The 16,738-nt window shown below is 54.8% G+C and overlaps 2 protein-coding genes across 13 annotated transcripts in view; one reads left to right on the top strand and one right to left on the bottom strand.

Annotated features, from left to right (window-relative positions):
• The first annotated feature begins 267 nt into the window (after positions 1-267).
• On the top strand, positions 268-7,405 carry MAP6D1 (MAP6 domain containing 1). The gene is made up of 3 exons (XM_036443690.2): positions 268-726; positions 6,228-6,345; positions 6,841-7,405. Exons 1-3 carry the CDS (start codon positions 344-346, stop codon positions 6,919-6,921), a joined length of 582 nt encoding a protein of 193 aa, XP_036299583.1. The 5' UTR covers positions 268-343; the 3' UTR covers positions 6,922-7,405.
• A 3,523-nt stretch (positions 7,406-10,928) lies between these two features.
• YEATS2 (YEATS domain containing 2) overlaps positions 10,929-16,738 on the bottom strand; it is a 91,774-nt gene continuing 85,964 nt past the window's right edge. For 10 of the 12 annotated variants that reach the window (XM_045583740.1, XM_045583739.1, XM_045583737.1 and 7 more), the window contains 4 exons: positions 16,015-16,241; positions 15,224-15,298; positions 13,944-14,017; positions 10,929-12,599 (listed from right to left, as the gene is read on the bottom strand). In XM_045583740.1, the coding sequence (XP_045439696.1) occupies positions 12,491-12,599; positions 13,944-14,017; positions 15,224-15,298; positions 16,015-16,241 (485 nt within the window). In that variant the 3' untranslated portion in view covers positions 10,929-12,490. Of the gene's footprint in view, positions 12,600-13,943; positions 14,018-15,223; positions 15,299-16,014; positions 16,242-16,738 lie in introns of those variants that run through there. The other 2 variants (XM_045583738.1, XR_006742054.1) reach the window with 2 other exon arrangements.

The following is a 16,738-nucleotide window of genomic DNA, read 5'->3' as shown; positions in this document are numbered from 1 at the left end:
GTAACATTTAGGGAACTCTGGATCACATGATGAAACACTCTAGTTTTAGTACATGCGCTGCCGAAGCGAGCACACACATTATGAAACATCCTCAAAGTTGGACCGTTGTCAATGCCTCCCCCACTTACCCCCGCTGCGGTCTTCCCGGGCTCGCACCCCGCTCCCGCTGTGCGCACCGGGTCCCCGCCCCACCTCCCGGGCTCACCCCGTCCGCCCCCCTCGCTCACGGCCATCCCACCCCCGGCCAGGCGGCGGCGCTGCGGCGCGGGGAGGCCGCGGGGGCGGGGAGCCGGGCGGGGCGGCTGCGGGGCGCGGGGACCGGCCGCCGGGGGCGCGGGGAGGCATGGCGTGGCCCTGCATCAGCCGCCTGTGCTGCCTGGCGCGGCGCTGGAACCAGCGGGACCGCTCGGACGTGGCGGTGCCGCTGACCCTGCACAGCTACTCGGACCTGGACAGCGAGGAGCCGGGCCCCGGCGCCGCCGCCCCGCGCACCGGCGCGCCCCCCGCGGGCGCCCGGGCCCCCGGCCGGGACGTGCCCCGCACGCAGTACCAGCGGGACTTCTGCGCGTGGCCCGCGCCCGCGGGGCCCCGGGAGGCGGCGCAGGGGCGCAGGCCGGGGGCGGGCGGCCGGAGGGGCGCCTCTCCCGCAGCCCCTGGGGGCCAGGGGGTCTACGTGCTCCCCATCGGGGACGCGGACGCGGCTGCGGCGGCCACCTCGTCGTACAGGTACGGGGCCGGGGGGAGGGAGTGCGTGGTGTCCGGACCCGGGGGACGGGCGGAGGACACGGGTGGGTGGGGGAGAGGGGGCGCCTGGAACCCCCACCCCACAGGACTTGGAACCGGCGGGCGGCCTCGCCGATCATTCCTGTTGGCCCCTGAGCACAGCAGGGGCCCTTTAGCTGCTCCCTGACCGGCCTCAGAGGGAGTGAGCGAACACCTCCGCGGACGGAGAGCTCACCACCGCACTGCCAGCCCCGCACCCATCCCCGGCTGCGCCGCCAGAAAGCTGCGTCCCGTTAACTTGCACCAGGTGGGCCCGGCCTAGGAGGCGTGTGCGCAGGCGGACTGCCTGGGCCCCTCTGGCCGCGCCCTCGGGGGGGGGGGGGGGGAGCGCGGGGTTGGTGGTGAGGCCCAAGCAGCTGGGCTGTTGGAAACACTGCCCCTGAGATCCAGCTACTTCGCGCCCAGGAATTAACCCCGTGTGGAGTGGAGCGAAGGAATAGGAGGTCCGCGGCCACTCCGTACAGCCCGAGGTGGAAAGGGAAGCCCGGGAGGTACTGGTGACAGAAGCTCCTCAACTGGCCCAGGTCACACCAGCGAGATGCAAACAGCATGCCTGCCGCTCTGCTTTCAAAAGGGGGTGGATGTGCAGGGCTGGGCGCAGGGTGTCTCTGAGAGGTGGTGACCTGTGGGGACAGGGCGGAGGGTGAGGAGGTAGGATGCTGCTAGGGAGGAGGGAGACCGACTTTTCACTACACTCTCTCACACTGCTGCTTTAAAAAGAAAAACAAACAAACAAACAAACAAAAAAACCCGCCCAGGTGTTACCTTTTAAAAGGAAACAATATTTTGCCTTGGCCGCGCACCGAAAGACGGAGGGTTTGATTCCAGGTCTAGGGCACATACCTCAGTCGCAGATTCGAACCTTCCTCAGTCGGGGCGGTGAGGGATGCAACCAATAGATGTGTTTCTCTCACATGGGTGTTTTATACGCTCCCCACCTACCTCTCTCCCGCCCACTCTCTCTAAAAAAAACCAATGGGAAAAAAATATCCTCTGGTGAGGAGTAACCAAAAATAAATTAAATAAATTAAATTTTAGAGAGAAAAAAACACTTCTCTTATAAGCATCCTTATAGCTAAATCTTCGCTCCTATGATAATGTCGTTAGTATAAATTCCTACTTGTGGAATTAAAGGAGCAAAGAGGTATAAACTTTCCACATCAGTTTTATTTTCAAATCAACTTTTTTTTTTTTTTTAATAATCCTCACCTGAGGATATTTTTTCATTGATTACTTTTAGAGAGAGTGGGAGAGAGAGGGAAAGACAGAAATATCCATGTGAGAGAAATCTATTGATTGGCTGCCTCCTGCAGGAGCCCTGACCAGGGCCCAGGCCGGGAAGGAGCCTGCAGCCGAACTACGTGCCCTTGACTGGAATCAAACCCGGGACCTTTCGGTCCGAAGGCCGATGCTCTGTCTACTGAGCCAAACTGGCTAGGGCTCAAATCAACTGAGGCCTCATTTCCAGAGTAAAATACATCCACTGTAAGTGGCTAACTTTGGTAGAAGCCTGGGCACCACCATCATTATCAAGACATGTAGAATGCTCCGACTCCTTCACGGCCTGTAGTTTTTTTGTTTGTTTTTTAAAAATATTTTATTGACTTTTTTACAGAGAAGAAGGGAGAGGAATAGAGAGTTAAAAAACATTGATGAGAAACACCCATCAGCTGCCTCCTGCACACCCCCACTGAGGATGTGCACAAAACCAAGGTACATGCCCTTGACTGGAATCGAACCTGGGACCCTTCAGTCCAACACTCTATCCACTGGGCCAAACCGGTTTCGGCAAGGCCTGTCGTTTTTAAGAACTCGATGGGGAGTGACAGTTGAGGGTGGTGTGTTCATGGACCCTGTTCTGGGCGTGTGGGGATGTCGGGGCCGGGAAGGAGGTGGTTGGTTCTGACTGCTGCCCTCGGCGGAGCTGATGGAGTCTGGCCGGGCAGCGGTCCTGTGTGTGCAGCGCCTTTGCGGGGCTGATGTTCTGGGGCCCAGGAGCAGGACGGGGGTGCCGGCGGGAGCAGCTTCGGCTCAGGCAGGGCACTTTGAGTCAGACTGACTGTCAGGGGCAGCTGCTCGTGTGGTGCTGGCTCCTCCTCCATGGTGAGCAGATGGCGGGTCTGAACGTCCTGCTGGGCCCTCGGCGCTCCAGTGACACGTACGGCACTAGCTGTCACTCTGCGTAGCACACTCTGGGCACCAGGCTCAGGACTTCCTCGGGTTATCGCCCCAGACCTCACAGGAACCCTCTGGAATCAGTGCCGGTCTTGTCCCCCTTCTACAGATGAGCCTGAGCGGCCGGCACCAGGCCGAGGAGCAGGCGGTGGGGCCCGTGTGTCTCCTCAGAGACCGAATGTGTCCTCACAGGCTCTTCCTGAGTCCTGAGCGGAGGCCCACTTCCTGGTGTGCGGCCTGTGGGTCACTTGGCCTCTCTGCCCCTTCCTCGTCTGGAACAGAAAGAGCGGGAGGTGGCTGCCTGGTCCCCAAACCCAGAGACAGGACCACGAGGAACCTTCCAGCAGGCCCGGGACCCTCCCCTCCCAGCTCCTGGCCAGGCACGAACAGTCCTTCCTGCCTGCCTTCTTGAAAGATGCACCTCAGTGAATTGTTCCCTAAAGATGTGTTACAGGCCGAAACGGGTTTGGCTCAGTGGATAGAGCGTTGGCCTGTGGGCCAAAAGGTCCCAGGTTCGATTCCGGTCACGGGCATGTACCTTGGTTGCGGGCACATCCCCAGTGGGGGGTGTGCAGGAGGCAGCTGATCGATGTTTCTCTTCCCATCAATGTTTCTAACTCTCTATCGCTCTCCCTTCCTCTCTGTAAAAAACCAATAATATATATATATATAAAGATGTGTTACAGACCAAAGAAATGCCGAGCACGCTTCCTAGAGAAAGGGAGGGGCCCCGTTTGTGAACACTAGTGGACTCTGGGAATCATTTCCAAATCAGAGTGAAGAAGCACGCAGAAGGCCTGTCTATATACAATATATCCTGCTTGGATCTTTTGCAGATATGGTTCTGCCCCCTTTCGTGGGCTTACAGGTGTTGGGGGTCCCTAGGCCATATCCAATGATCTGTAGTAGGGCCAGCAGTAACGACCCCCCACCTGCAAGGGCAGTGCATTATTCAGTTTTTATGACCTGACACGCCTTGCAAGACCAGTTTCCTCCTCAGATGGACCCAGCAGGTCCTGCCCGGCCTGGCCCCGGGTCTCGTGTGAGAACTGACCTGCCTCACCTGCTGCAGGCGCCCTCCTCTCGAGCAGCTCCTCGCAGTCTCCCCTCCAGAATTCTGTGCCTGCGGGTCAGCACCAGTGGCCCAGGTCCTAGCTCCACCCACTCCCAGAAGGCCCCTTCCTGGCTCCTCCCTCTTCCTTCCTGGGCCCCGTCAGCCGAAGGGCCAGCAGTTCAAGTGCGAGACCCACTCCCACCTTTCCAGCTGCTGGACATGAAGGCTCCTAACTGTGTGCACATGGAGCAGCAGCTGCACTTTTCAGCAGAGGAATGAAGGCTGAGCAGTTAGCAGTGTTTGCCAAAGTGTGGTGCGCGTACCCCCGGGGGTACGGGAAGAGTTTGGTGGGGGTACGCGTTGCACCGGAGTTTGGTGGGGATATGCACTGCGCCGTGCTTAGCTGCGCCTAATTCTACGTTCTCATGAGTACGAGGGGTACTCAGCGTTACAAAAATTATAGAAGGGGTACACGTATGTCAATAGTTTGGGAAACACTGAGCTAAGGGATTTGTTTGAAGCCGCATTGGGCTGAGAACCAGGCCGCTGGACCCTGGGTCCTGGGCTCTCCGAGTGGCCCTGGGCAGACCCTGCCCCTCAGGGGGAGGGTGGCAGTAGAACCTGCTTGGTTAGGAGAGGCATGGTAGCCTTGGCTAGTCTTGTTTTTATCATCTTCTTGGTCAGATCCCTTAGTCTGCCTTCCTCTCCTGAGCAGTCACCAGGTCCTGGGGATCCCAGTTTTGGTTCCTCCTATTCCCTGATTCCATCTCCTCCTCCCCACCCCCCCTGGGCTCCAGCACCAGCCCCGCTGGAGGAGCGTCCTGCTCTGGGAACCCTGCAGCCACCTTGGGCAGCAGCTTGGGAACCAAGCCCAGGGCCCAGCTCAGTTTGGGGCCAGAAGGGCTTGCCCAGGAGAGGGCCTGCTCCCCCGGGAGAAACAGAGCAGCAGATGGCTCAGGCAGCGGCCTCGGGAACCTGCAGCTCCAGAGGCAAAACAGACCTGACAGTCCCTGGTCCCGCTCGCCTCCGGCATCCTGACCCCGGGCAGCCGGCCCAGCTGTGCCGCTGCCCAGGGAAGGCAGCTTTGTGGACTGCAGGGCCTGAAGCCAGGCTGGGCTGTGGGTGGGATGACAGGAGTGGATCCAGCCCACACAGGGTGCTGCCCAGCCAGCTGGACACTTTCCGCCAGGCCAGGTGCTCCTGTGGGTCTGCCTTCCGGAGCTCGCCGTATGGCAGTGCTGATGTAATTAGGAGGCCTTTTTTGTTCGGAGGAATTAAGTCTTCATCTAGAACAGTGTTTCCCAAAGTGTGGTGCGCGTACCCCCGGGGGTACGGGAAGAGTTTGGTGGGAGTATGCACTGCACTGTGCTTAGCTGCGCCTAATTCTACGTTCTCATGAGCACGAGGGGTACTCAGCGTTACGAAAATTATAGAAGGGGTACACGTATGTCAAAAGTTTGGGAAACACTGAGCTAGAGAATGCTACTCCAAGGACATGGAGGGACAGTGGCAGCCCGTCACTCGTCTCCTCCAGGGAACTGGCTTTCCCTGTTGCATCACCGCCTCCCCACACACACACTCATGCTTGAGTGCAGAGCCTTGCAAAAGAGCCAGACCATCTTGTAGGTTTTGCAGTGGCCACTATGATCATTGTCTTCTGCAGGAGTTAAGACACTTTGTTAACTAAAAGTGACATTGAGCCCTATTCTCCTTCTCACTCACCACCGGGTGCGGAGGATTTTGCTGGGCTCTCTCCAGGCCGGCACCTCCTGACACAGGCCTGTGCCGTGCTGGAAGGGAGCATCCTTCCCTGGCGCCGGGCCTCTGGGGCCCTCTGAGCGGGAGACAGCACAGGGAGCACCGGAGGGGAGGGCTGGGGCTGGTATGTCCCCTGGGCCCAGCACACCAGCTGTTGGCGGTCTGGGAGAATAAGATCAAGCGCTAACAGTTCTTTCTAACCCCGCGCAGCCGGAGCCAGTTGCTCATCGGCGAGTGTTTCTGCTGCTACTTCCTCTGGGGGTCAGTGAGCCAGCTTCGGGCGGAGGTTGAGCAGGCAGAAAGGGCAGGGCAGCCAGATCCTTCCTCCAGGGCAGCTAGCTTTTGTGGGGAGGAGCCCTGGAGCAGAAGCAGGGTTTCAGCGGTGGGCAGGGCCCCTGCAGGGGCAGGGGAAGCGGCGGCTGACTCTGTGAGGTTGTGACCCTGGTCTCTGTTCCAGACAGGAATTCCAGCCCTGGACCGGAGTCAAGCCGTCACGATCCACGAAGGCGAAACCGACCAGGGTGATCACAACCCACAGCTCGGGATGGGCCGGCGGCCCTGGGGCCGGCTTCCAGGTCAGCCTGAGCCAGCGCTGCTGCCCTTCTCCCCCACCTACTCCCTCACCCCCCGATTAGGGACGCGGGGTCAGATGGCAGGGTGTAAACGGCACTATGGCTGGGGCAGCAGTGTCTGAGCACCCAGTGGTCTCTCAATAAACAAAGTGGTCTCTCTTTGCACTGGCCAGGAGGTGTCCCCAGTGCTGTTTCTCTGGTGAGCAGGTGTCTTTCCTTACCTTTGACCGCTCGGCAGTAGTGACAGGCATTCGTGGGGGAATGGAAGGGAGGTGGGGACTGTTCAGCTCCCGATTCCACCCAGAGGCTTCAGGGAGCCGAACGGACGGTCATATGACTCTCTGACCTGTGCAGGGACCCGCCCACTGGAGGTCCCCCGGGGACGCTTCCGGTGAGTAGCTCCAACTCGCAGATCATAAAGGGGGCTGCGCAGAGGGAACTTTTCTGGAGCTGGGGGAGGGAGGCCCACTGATCTGTGCCACCTCTCTCGTGTTTCAGGTCCCCGAGGTGAGGAAGACGTTCAGTCCTAACCCCTCAGCCATCTTCCAGACGCCAGCTCCCCGGATCCTCCACGTGTGACTCCCGCCGAGCAGGGTGCCAGCGGCTGGAGTCTGGGTGGGTCTGGGATGGCTCCTGCCTTCTCACCCTGGGGCGCAGCTGCCACCGGGCTGCAGGCCTGGCACGAGGGACATGGCACCTCAGCCATCCTCAGGAAGGGTGCGGAAGGCTCCAATCTTTTAATTGCCACCCTTATTTTTAAACCGGAAGAACGCGAGGATCAATTCTGTTGTGACTGAACTGGCCCAGGGGCGCTGCGGCATGTGGACAGCAGGTCCCGGAGCCAGTCATGCCTGCTGTGCTCCCGCTGCATGGTAACTCACACCTGCGGCGACCCAACGTAACGTTCTGGGATGTTCCTACAAATGTCCCACGTGACCCAACCACAAGAAACCTTAGTTATCACCTGCATGAGATTCAGAATTACCAGGAAGAAGTTGCCAAAAGAAACTATCAATCACAGGGTTTCAATTTTAAAGACTTAGTTTCTTTATGGCCAAGATTACCCTTATGTGGTTTTTTTTTTTTTTTTGATTGATTTCAGAGAGGAAGGGAGAGGGAAAGATAGAAACACTGATGATGAGAGAACATGATTGGCTGCCTCCTGCACGCCCCCTACTGAGGATGGAGCCCGCAACCCAGGCACGTGCCCCTGACAGAACTGAGTCTGGGACCCTTTAGTCCACAGGCCAACGCTCTAGCCATTGAGCCAAACCGGCTAGAGCGACTCTTATGTTTTTAACAAAGAATTTCTTGGGATGAGTGCTTGAAGTACTGAATGAACAAATGCCATTTACCTTGTGGAAGGTTGCTGAGCCCCACATTTTATACTACTTCCAGTTTCCCCCTTAACATATTGATAACCAGAAGGGAACTACCATCCACACAGGCTAAGAATTAAGAGCTTTCTTTTTCAATTTTTAAATTTGTTGGTTTTAGAGAAAGGGAGAAACATCGACTTGCTGTTCTACCCCTTTCGTGCGGTCACTGGCTGTTTCTTGTATGTGCCCTGACAAGGGATCGAGCCTACAACTTGGGCGTGTTGGGATGATGCTCGACCAAGCGAGCTACCCAGCCATGGTTGGGAGCTGTAAATTTTTTTTAACTTAATGTTATTTTTAAGATATATATTTGTATTGATTTCAGAGAGAGAAACATTAATGATGAGCATCACTGATCGATTGCCTCCTGCACGCCCCCTACTGGGAATGTAGCCCAAACCCTGGGCGTGTGCCCTGAGAGGGAAGTGAACTGTGACCTCCTCGTTCCTAGGTAGATGCTCAGTCACTGAGCCACACCGGAGGGAGTCTTTAGCTTTTTTCCCTTTTTTTTTTTTTTTAAGACTGCAGTATTAGCTTCATTCCCTGAAAGTCCTTAAAGTGTCATCCACACCCGCCTTTATTCTCAAGCCTGCCCTCTTCAGGGACAGGGAGCCTGCTGAGGCGGCAGCTCATTTTGTCTCTGGAAAACTCTTCCCTTTAAAATTCCGGCCCAGCGGCTGTGGAGAACAAGCCAGGCCCCCTCCGCACAGCAGCCCTTCCAAGCCCTGAAGGAGCTCATGTGCCGCCTTTGGGATTGGAGGCACAGCCCAGGTCAGTGTGGTAAGAGGCCAAGGATTCCCTTTGGATTTTTCTCTCCGGCAGCGGGGACCCTGGTCTGGAGCACTTAGTTAAGCCACAGGAGGTGACATTCGGGTCTCAGAAGCCCCTCCGTGTGGAGGTGGGGCTGTTTCAGCTCAGGCTGCAGAGGGAGTGACCCTCAGAGGTGCTGGCTCTGGTAGGACAGCCCTTCCCCTCATTCCAGCTCCCAGAATCACTTTAAAGGGAAAACCAATCTGCTGACACACAGAGTTCCATTATTTCATACTTCATTGATCTGCGCATTAGATGTTTCTAAAAGCAGAGACTGCCTGCTGGGCATCCGGTGGGAAGTGAACAGATTATTGAGACAGTTTCAGATTTTACTAAAACACAAAAATAAGGTATTCTAATTTTTTATTTCTTTAATTATAAATGAGCACCTTCTCCTAGTTTCCTTCATCCTCCTCTTGATGATAAGCACCTGAGTGTCTCCCGGCTGCAACTGACACCCCAAGGCTCACGGAGCCGAGAACCCTGCTTGGCTGCAGTCCACGCCGTGTCACGTCGGCCTCTCACAAACCCACCACCGGCGCCACAGTTAGCTCCCCCACGTGCCCCGCTCCCAGGAGCCTAGGGAACAGCTGTCTTTGAAGCCAGTCTTCGACTCTGATCTCGACTTCTCCATCCACCAGCTGGGAGCAGTCTAAGCTCCCGTTTCCTCATCTGCAAAGTGAGGTAAACCCCCGACCGGGCTAAGAGTCTGGGTTTATGTGCAGGGACTTAGGACAGGAAGCAGAGGGCAGCGTTGAAACGATTCTTTCCTACCCCAGCACCCGCCCCGTTTCTCAGGGAGCTGCTCCGCTCCACCTCCCTGAGGCCCACAGTCCCCCCCACTGAGACCTGCCCTTCCCTCCCGGAGCCTGCCTCGTGCTGGCACACGTGCACGTCCAAAGACCTTTTTGGAATGCTCTAGGACGGGCTTTCAAACACCCCAACCTGACAGCCTTCCTAACTAGACTTTATTAATTAGAAGGATATCTGGGTTCTGAAGGAACTTCCTCTCACTGGCTCTAGGTCTTACTCAGGCCTCACACTGTTACTGGAGTGGACTTAAGAAGCCACTGGGCCTGGCTGGTGTGGTTCAGTGGTTCAGTGTCTACCTATGAACCAGGTTAGGGTTCAATTCCCAGTCAGGGCACATGCCCAGGTTGCGGGCTCAATCCCCAGTAAGGGGCCTGCAAGAGGCAGGTGATCAATGATTCTCTCTCATCATTGATGTTTCCTCCCTTTCTGGGAAAAAAATACTTTTAAAAAAGTGGGGGGATAAGGAGAAGGGCAATTGAGACAACAGTCTCAACCATGCTGTCCCAAATCACACATGTAATATACACTGACAAAGAAAAATGCACTGGAATGTTAATGGTAGTTATCCTTAAGATGCAGATTTACGGGTAATTTTAAATTTTTTAATCATTTACTAAAGTTTCTATATAATAAGCACTTTTGTATTAATTCTGTAAAGAGAAAGGTTTTTAAAAATAAAGGACAGTTCAATCTGTGAGCTGACGTCAGCCAGAAGGAAGAGTTCAGTATTCCTGATTCCATAAGCAACGCCAGCCCTGCCGCCTGCACCTCTACCAGCAGGAGGCGGCCCAGGGGCCCGCGGAGGCAAGCCCCGTGGTCCTTTCAGCTGGTCACTCAGAGCAAGTCCCGCTCTGTGGCGCTTCAAACTCAGAACCTGCCTCAAATACGAATACTTACGGACCGGTAATAACGCCGGGACTGTAGGCCGAACTACGAACAGCAGCTGTGAGAAAGCCGTGGCCCTGCAGCCTGGCCGCCGTTCCTCCGTCCGCAGGAGGGAGCCTCGCAGCGCCCCTGCCCCCACCCTCCGGCCACTCGGCTCCCTGAAGGCCCACACTGGTGAGGACTCTCCCCAGAAAGCTCTGTACCTGCCGTCACAAAGCCGCCTCCCGGCCAAGGAGGGCTTCCCAGCCTTATCTCAGGAAGGGGGGGCAGAGTGGTCATTCTGAAACGTTCTGCATCTCTGTAGTTTTTAGCCATTATGCTAGCGGATGGCCATGCAGGACGGTCTCGGGAGTAACTTCTCCAACACCTCGGTACAGACAGTCCTCTCCTGCCAGCCACGCCCGCAGAGCTGCTCCCTTCCCACCGTGGCTGTGAGGAGGCTCCGAGCTCCGTCAGCAGCTTTCCTCTGCCTCAAGCTGTCGGAAATCAGTGTGTCCTGCGACAACATGGATCTTATAACATTTTTTCAGACACGTAGCTGTTATCCTTTACCTTGCACAGATAGCCTCATGTTCTTTTTTTGGGAAGAAGAGGGAGGATTTAACACAAATACCTGTATCTTTGACCTACCCTGGCTCTTTCTAACGTAATGTGAGAAGAACTCGACCACAGTGTGGTGATACAAATTCAGAAAACCCATCACAAATACTAAAAGATTTATTGTAGGTATTGTTACACAATTATATTACACATTATGATACAAATACAGACATATGGGGGCTGTTAAATCATTTGTTTCTGTTGTAAAAAGGTGATTTCTTTAGGCTTTCATCCCTGCAGTCGGCCTGTTCTCACTGGGATGAAACTCTGTCCTGTGGCTGTCAGTCCACTGCTGAGAGAGCCCAGCACTTGCCCACACCCGTCCGTGGGTGGCTAGCTGAGCCTTTACTGCCTATTTACCACCAAGCCAGGGCACCCTGGCCTTTCTGAACAGACGTCCTCCCGCGTGTGCGCTCCTCAGATGCTGAATAAAAGTGGGCAGATTTGTCACGGTGTCACCTCCCCACCTTCTTTTCCTGACGAACATCTGCAGGACTCAGGAAAACACGAATTATGCTGCCTAATAGGTTCCGCTGACCCTGACTCACAGGTTTCAAACTGTCTTTGGGCAGCTTCCTGGCTGGGGATAAACTCATTACTTCCAGACTGTTAGGAAGCCTGGGGCCTTTAATGGAACTGGACGTCTTCCAGGTACAGAGCTACCTTCCTCCTCGCTTCTCCCTCCCACCTGCTCATGGACCCGCTTTTCTCACTGCTGAGCAGGTAGCCCCGTCTTTCAGCAGCCATTTCTCCACCTTTAAGGCACTCACAAGGGTTTCTTTGAAACACCTTCCTTCTTGCAAAAAACTTGACTGAGAAGGGGTCATGGAATCCACCGACAGGACATGGTCCTGGCGGGGCTGTCGCAGGAGCTGCTCCTGCTGGCCGTTCAGCCCGGTGACCCGAGAACGATCGCACCAGCTCGCTGCCTGTGCGAGACTGCGGGAGCCGGCACTGGTGGCATTGTCTGTTGGAAACACTGAGAGCTCCTGGGTATAGTGGAACCCTCCCGGACCAATGCCGGAATGTATCTGCTCCTTGCCTGTGACCTGTCCTCCCTGCTCACTGAGGCTGGCGGTAGGTGGTGATGCTCCCGTGCTCCATCAAGTAACACTTGTGCTCAGGCTGCAACCTCCGGGCCTGTCTCCCGCACAGCATTGCCGCGTCCTGTGGCCGATGCACGTGGGCCGAGAGCCAATTCTCCACACCGTGGCCACCGCTGACTGTGAGCCTACTCCTCCAGGTGTTGCCAGGGTAACCGTTGGGCTGCTTATAACCCAGCCCACAGAATGGGTGAAATCTCTAGCCTGCCAGACTCATGTTCTCCTCCGGCAGGGAGAGTCAGGCCCAAAGTGCCCCCTTGCGGACAGCCCACGGGGAGAAGGACCTGATACACAGGCCTGGCCCAGCTCTGAACCCTCCAGTGAGCTTTACAGAGAGTGGACAGATGCAAGCTGACAGCTTCACCTCAGAACCAGGAAGCCTGTGTCCTAACGGGATCTGCCCTGGGACTGACACTCTGGTGCTGCGCTGAATTGGGTGGAGGGAACGGTGTGTTAACCATGACGTTCTGAGGCCCGGACGACCCCCTTCCCCAAACAGAAGAGTCATCACAGTTAAAAGCTTCGGGACCTGCTTTTCTAGGGGTGTCTTCATCCCACTCACTGATCTTCGTTCAGGATCCCCATGTGCTTGTTGGTGAGGAAGTCCAGAAAAGGAATGTTGCAAATGGCCTGGTGAATATTAGTCACTGTAATTTCTTTGGGAATCCTGGTCCAAAAAACAAAGGCTGTTAGCTGCAATTCTCTCAAGTTTCTGCTCATCTATCCAAAGGGCCATCTCCTGCACAGGCCCTGGCGGGGGATAATGCTGAGTGACAAGGCATGGCTTAGGGCCACTTGGGGAGTGGCCAGGGGCATTCTCTCCCCTTTCCTATTAATTTTTTAAAACTTTGGTGAAGGTTTGCCTACCCACTTTACTCAGCCCTATTTAGGGCTCAAATCTGACTTTCTGGCCACAGGTATGAGATGTACTTCAAAAAGCTGGTTGATTAAGAAAGAGATGCCGAGGACTGAGAAAAAGGACGTCAGTGCAGGGCAGGACAATGGTATTCTGAGGCTCAGTCTTCGCAGACTGAGAGCTGAGCCAAAGTATGACAGAGTTCTGGGCCCCTGAGCCTGTCTCTTGGGAAATGGTGGATGGAATCCTGCCGGGCCAAGTGTGATGTCAAATGTTCTCATCAGAAGCACCAGTCCCCCCATCTCCACGATCAGGCCAGGGGGCGGGCAGGGGCCCAGCAGGCACTCAGCCCGCTCCTGGACTGCAAGTGGATGGCCAGAACGCCTCTGTGCCTGGTGCCGCCTTCCGAGAAGCCTGATCTTGTCCTCTGACAGGCCCTTTACGTCTGCCCGCAGGCACCCTTACAACTTGATCACAATGGGATAGGATGTTTGTTTCCTCTGAAAGGAGTGCCAGGATGTGGACCAAGGGCCTGCCTACCATTCTTTCAGGGTCAGGAAAAGAGCAAAATTCAGTGTCCCAATCAATTATAATGAGAGTGGCAGCAAGCCAGCGGTGAGCCTGTGGGCGGGCTCCGCAGCCAGGGAGTCTGGGTCTGCCTCTAGATTTATCATGGGTGTGCTGGAAAAGCCAGGGAAGATCACCGTACAAAGCCAGGCTTCCCAATTTCCAAAAGGGGACTATGGCTTTTGCAATGGGGGAAAAAAAAAAAAAAAAAAAAAAAAAAAAAAAAAAATCAGGTCATATATGGATGCCAGGCCCCAACGTCTGACTTATAATGGACACATACTATCTTTAAATTGCAAAGACCCGTTCACTGTCTGACCCTGGAGCACAGCAGAGCCCTACTGAACGGTATCCACGGAGCAGCAACTGGGCAGGCGCAGACTCTCGGCAAAGCTGAGCTTCCACCACCAACAGGTTTTCTCAAAATAACCAGCTAGAACCTGGAGTCTGCCTGCCTCTGAGAATGTTCCAGCATCGACACCTCCTCCTCCTCCTGGACTGACTTAAGAATAAAACATCTTAATGAGCAACTGAACTGTCAGGAAGGATCTGCAGGCCTGACACCACCGACCGCAGAGAGAACGGTACCTGTTGTGGGATGCTGCCTGGTATCCGACCGCCAACGCCTGCCTCAGGATGTCACTCACCAGCTGCTCCGTAGCCTGCAACACAACACGCTGTTACTCTCGCAGCGGCCACCTGCTCTCAGGCAAGAAGAGCTAATCTGACCCCAGCCCGCACCCTGCGCCTTGGAAACCGTACCTAAGGGTCAAAAGTCCTCAAGGAAAAACTAAAGGTGGTAATAACAGGCCACACACAGTAAGTAGGCCACAATGACAGGCGCCACGACTGAGAAATGGAATGGGTTGACTTTCATCCATCAGAAGTTGTTTTATTTATTTATTTATTTATTTTTAAATATATATTTTATTGATTTTGCACAGAGAGGAAGGGAGAGAGATACAGAGTCAGAAACATCGATGAGAGAGAGTCATCGACCAGCTGCCTCCTGCACACCCCCCACTGGGGACATGCCCGCAACCAAGGCACATGCCCTTGACCGGAACCGAACCCGGGACCCTTCAGTCCCCAAGCCAATGCTCCATCCATTGAGCCAAACCGGTCTCGGCACAATCAGAAGTTGTTTTAAAGGAAACAAGGGGCGGGTTACTTGGCATCCTCTGCTGCGGGAGGGACACAGCAGGGAAGGACCAGCTGGACCCGGGCTGGGCTGGGAGAGTGGAGGCTTCTTCTCTGCTGTGTGACCCGTGCAGGACACCCAGGCCTTGGTCACCTCCTGAAGCAAAGAGAGCACCAACTCTCACCCCCAATGGCTAAAAAAGCACTTGGGATAACACTAAAAACATCAGTGACGCCAGGAAAGGAACTCTTATTGCAGATGCGTTTACACTTAGAAGAACCATACTTCACTTAAAAGTCTGAAGACAAAATAGAGAAAACTTTAAGCCTGCATATGGTGAGAAATCTTAAAACTTGTGGCTCTAGTCGGTCGGCTCAGTGGGTAGAGTATTGGCCTATAGATTGAAGGGTCCGGGGTTTGATTCCAGTCATGGGCATGTACCTTGTAACTCAGTTGCAGGCTCGATCCCCAGCCCCAGGCCAGGGCACATATAAGAGGTAACCAATCGATGTGTCTCTCACATCAATGTTTCTCTTTCTGTCTCTCCCCATCCCTTCTACTCACTAAAAACCAATGGAAAAATATCCTCGGGTGAGGATTAACAACAAAACACAGAAGAAAACCTTGTCATCTCTGTTCTGTTTGTCCTTGTCCCGTACCCTAAACAGCCTGCCACCCATCCAGCTTGCCCCGCCTGACCGGCCCTCTGCTGCCAGCAGGCACCCACCTTTAAGATCATGTCCTCTACCACCGACGCATATACGTTCCTGTGAAGCGCCACAGGCTGCAGGGTGATCCCAATCTGAAAGAGCCAACGGAAGCATTAGCTCCTGTTTGTACAGAGACAGCCTCTTTCAACAAAGCACATTTCTCTGGTACCCAAGGAGATGTCCAGTTGGAATAAGATATCCCATTTCTCATGATTTTAAGTGATGGTTAAAAATGCTATTATAATCCCATATCTACCCCCACACCCTCCTCATGGGAGACCGTGATCAGGACAGTGGGATCAAACATTGGGAAGTCTGGACTCAGCCTAAGGCGCTGTTTGCCAAAGGTGATGCAGAGATACCAGTACTTGGAAATAGTGCCTGACTGCATTTTTCATTTTCTCCTGCAAGTGACAACACACTGCCTCTCACTGTGGGCCTGAGTAACTGCAGGTGCAGGTGCTGGACAGCTGCTGAGTTCCCTCCAAGGGGACAGCTGCTCTCCTGCACCATCAGGTGCATCTGCACGGCAGACAGGGCCCGGGGGCTATGGGAATGCGAGGGGGAGCTCACCCTCTCAAGTCTGACGTGGAAATATTATGACATGCCTCCCTCATGAGAGAAAGGTGTTTCTACTGAGGCGAATGATCAAAAAGGAGATGAAAAATAACAAAATCTCTTGCCTTTGCTTTAATTGCACACTCAACAAGCACCCTTTTCACGGGTAATTAACTTGCCCAAGGGAAACAGAGCCCGCGTTTATCGGGTGCCTGTCCGAGCACCGAGCACCGGTGTGTGATCTCCCTACCTTCTGTGTGATGTCGCCAATGAACTCAGCCCCTGGTGTTGGTGGCAGGAAGAATTTCACTTCTTCCTGCTTCTCCTCCTGCTCTTTTTTGATGTTTGTCTGCAATGGCTCTGAGAGGTTGAGGATGTCCACCTCCTCCTCGTTCTCCGGCTCTCTCTTCTGGAACTGCTGGAGGTCCTCCAGCTTCCGGCACAGGCTGTCGGCGGAGGAGAATGACGACGGGCACTCTAAAGGAGAGAGAGGTGGCCAGTCTTAGAACAGCTGTGGTGACGAAAGAAAAGGCCTGCCACCTCTGGGAGGCCAATGGCCCGAGACTGAGAGAAGGAGTAAGTATCAAGGGCACTGAGCGCCTGGCCCTGAAGCTCGATGGCTCTGTGATTAGCAGAACTAGTAACTCATGAGGTCGACGAGCAGAACAGGCACCCTGCTCGGTGTAGGTGATACTACCGCCAGCACATGATTCTGCCTCATGCCACCAACACTAGACCATCTCCTCACCCTGCAAATATTAATGACTAATCTTTTTCATGTTTTTAAATGAAAAGTGAAGAAAATGAAAATCACTCATGTTCTCACTGCTCAGAGAAGTGCTGCTATCGTTTTAGGTACGCCTCCCAGCCAGATTCATGAGCTGGCTTATACGAGATCTAACTTCCAGCCAGCAGAGGCCCTAGGCATTTTCCAATGCAGCGGCCGCCAACCAGTGGTCCTGAGGTCCGAAAGG

This window comes from Pipistrellus kuhlii, unplaced genomic scaffold (assembly GCF_014108245.1).
Source record: "Pipistrellus kuhlii isolate mPipKuh1 unplaced genomic scaffold, mPipKuh1.p scaffold_m20_p_2, whole genome shotgun sequence".
Lineage (NCBI taxonomy): Eukaryota > Metazoa > Chordata > Mammalia > Chiroptera > Vespertilionidae > Pipistrellus > Pipistrellus kuhlii.
Note: the sequence above shows the minus strand (reverse complement) of the source record. Positions and strands in the feature narration are given on the sequence as shown.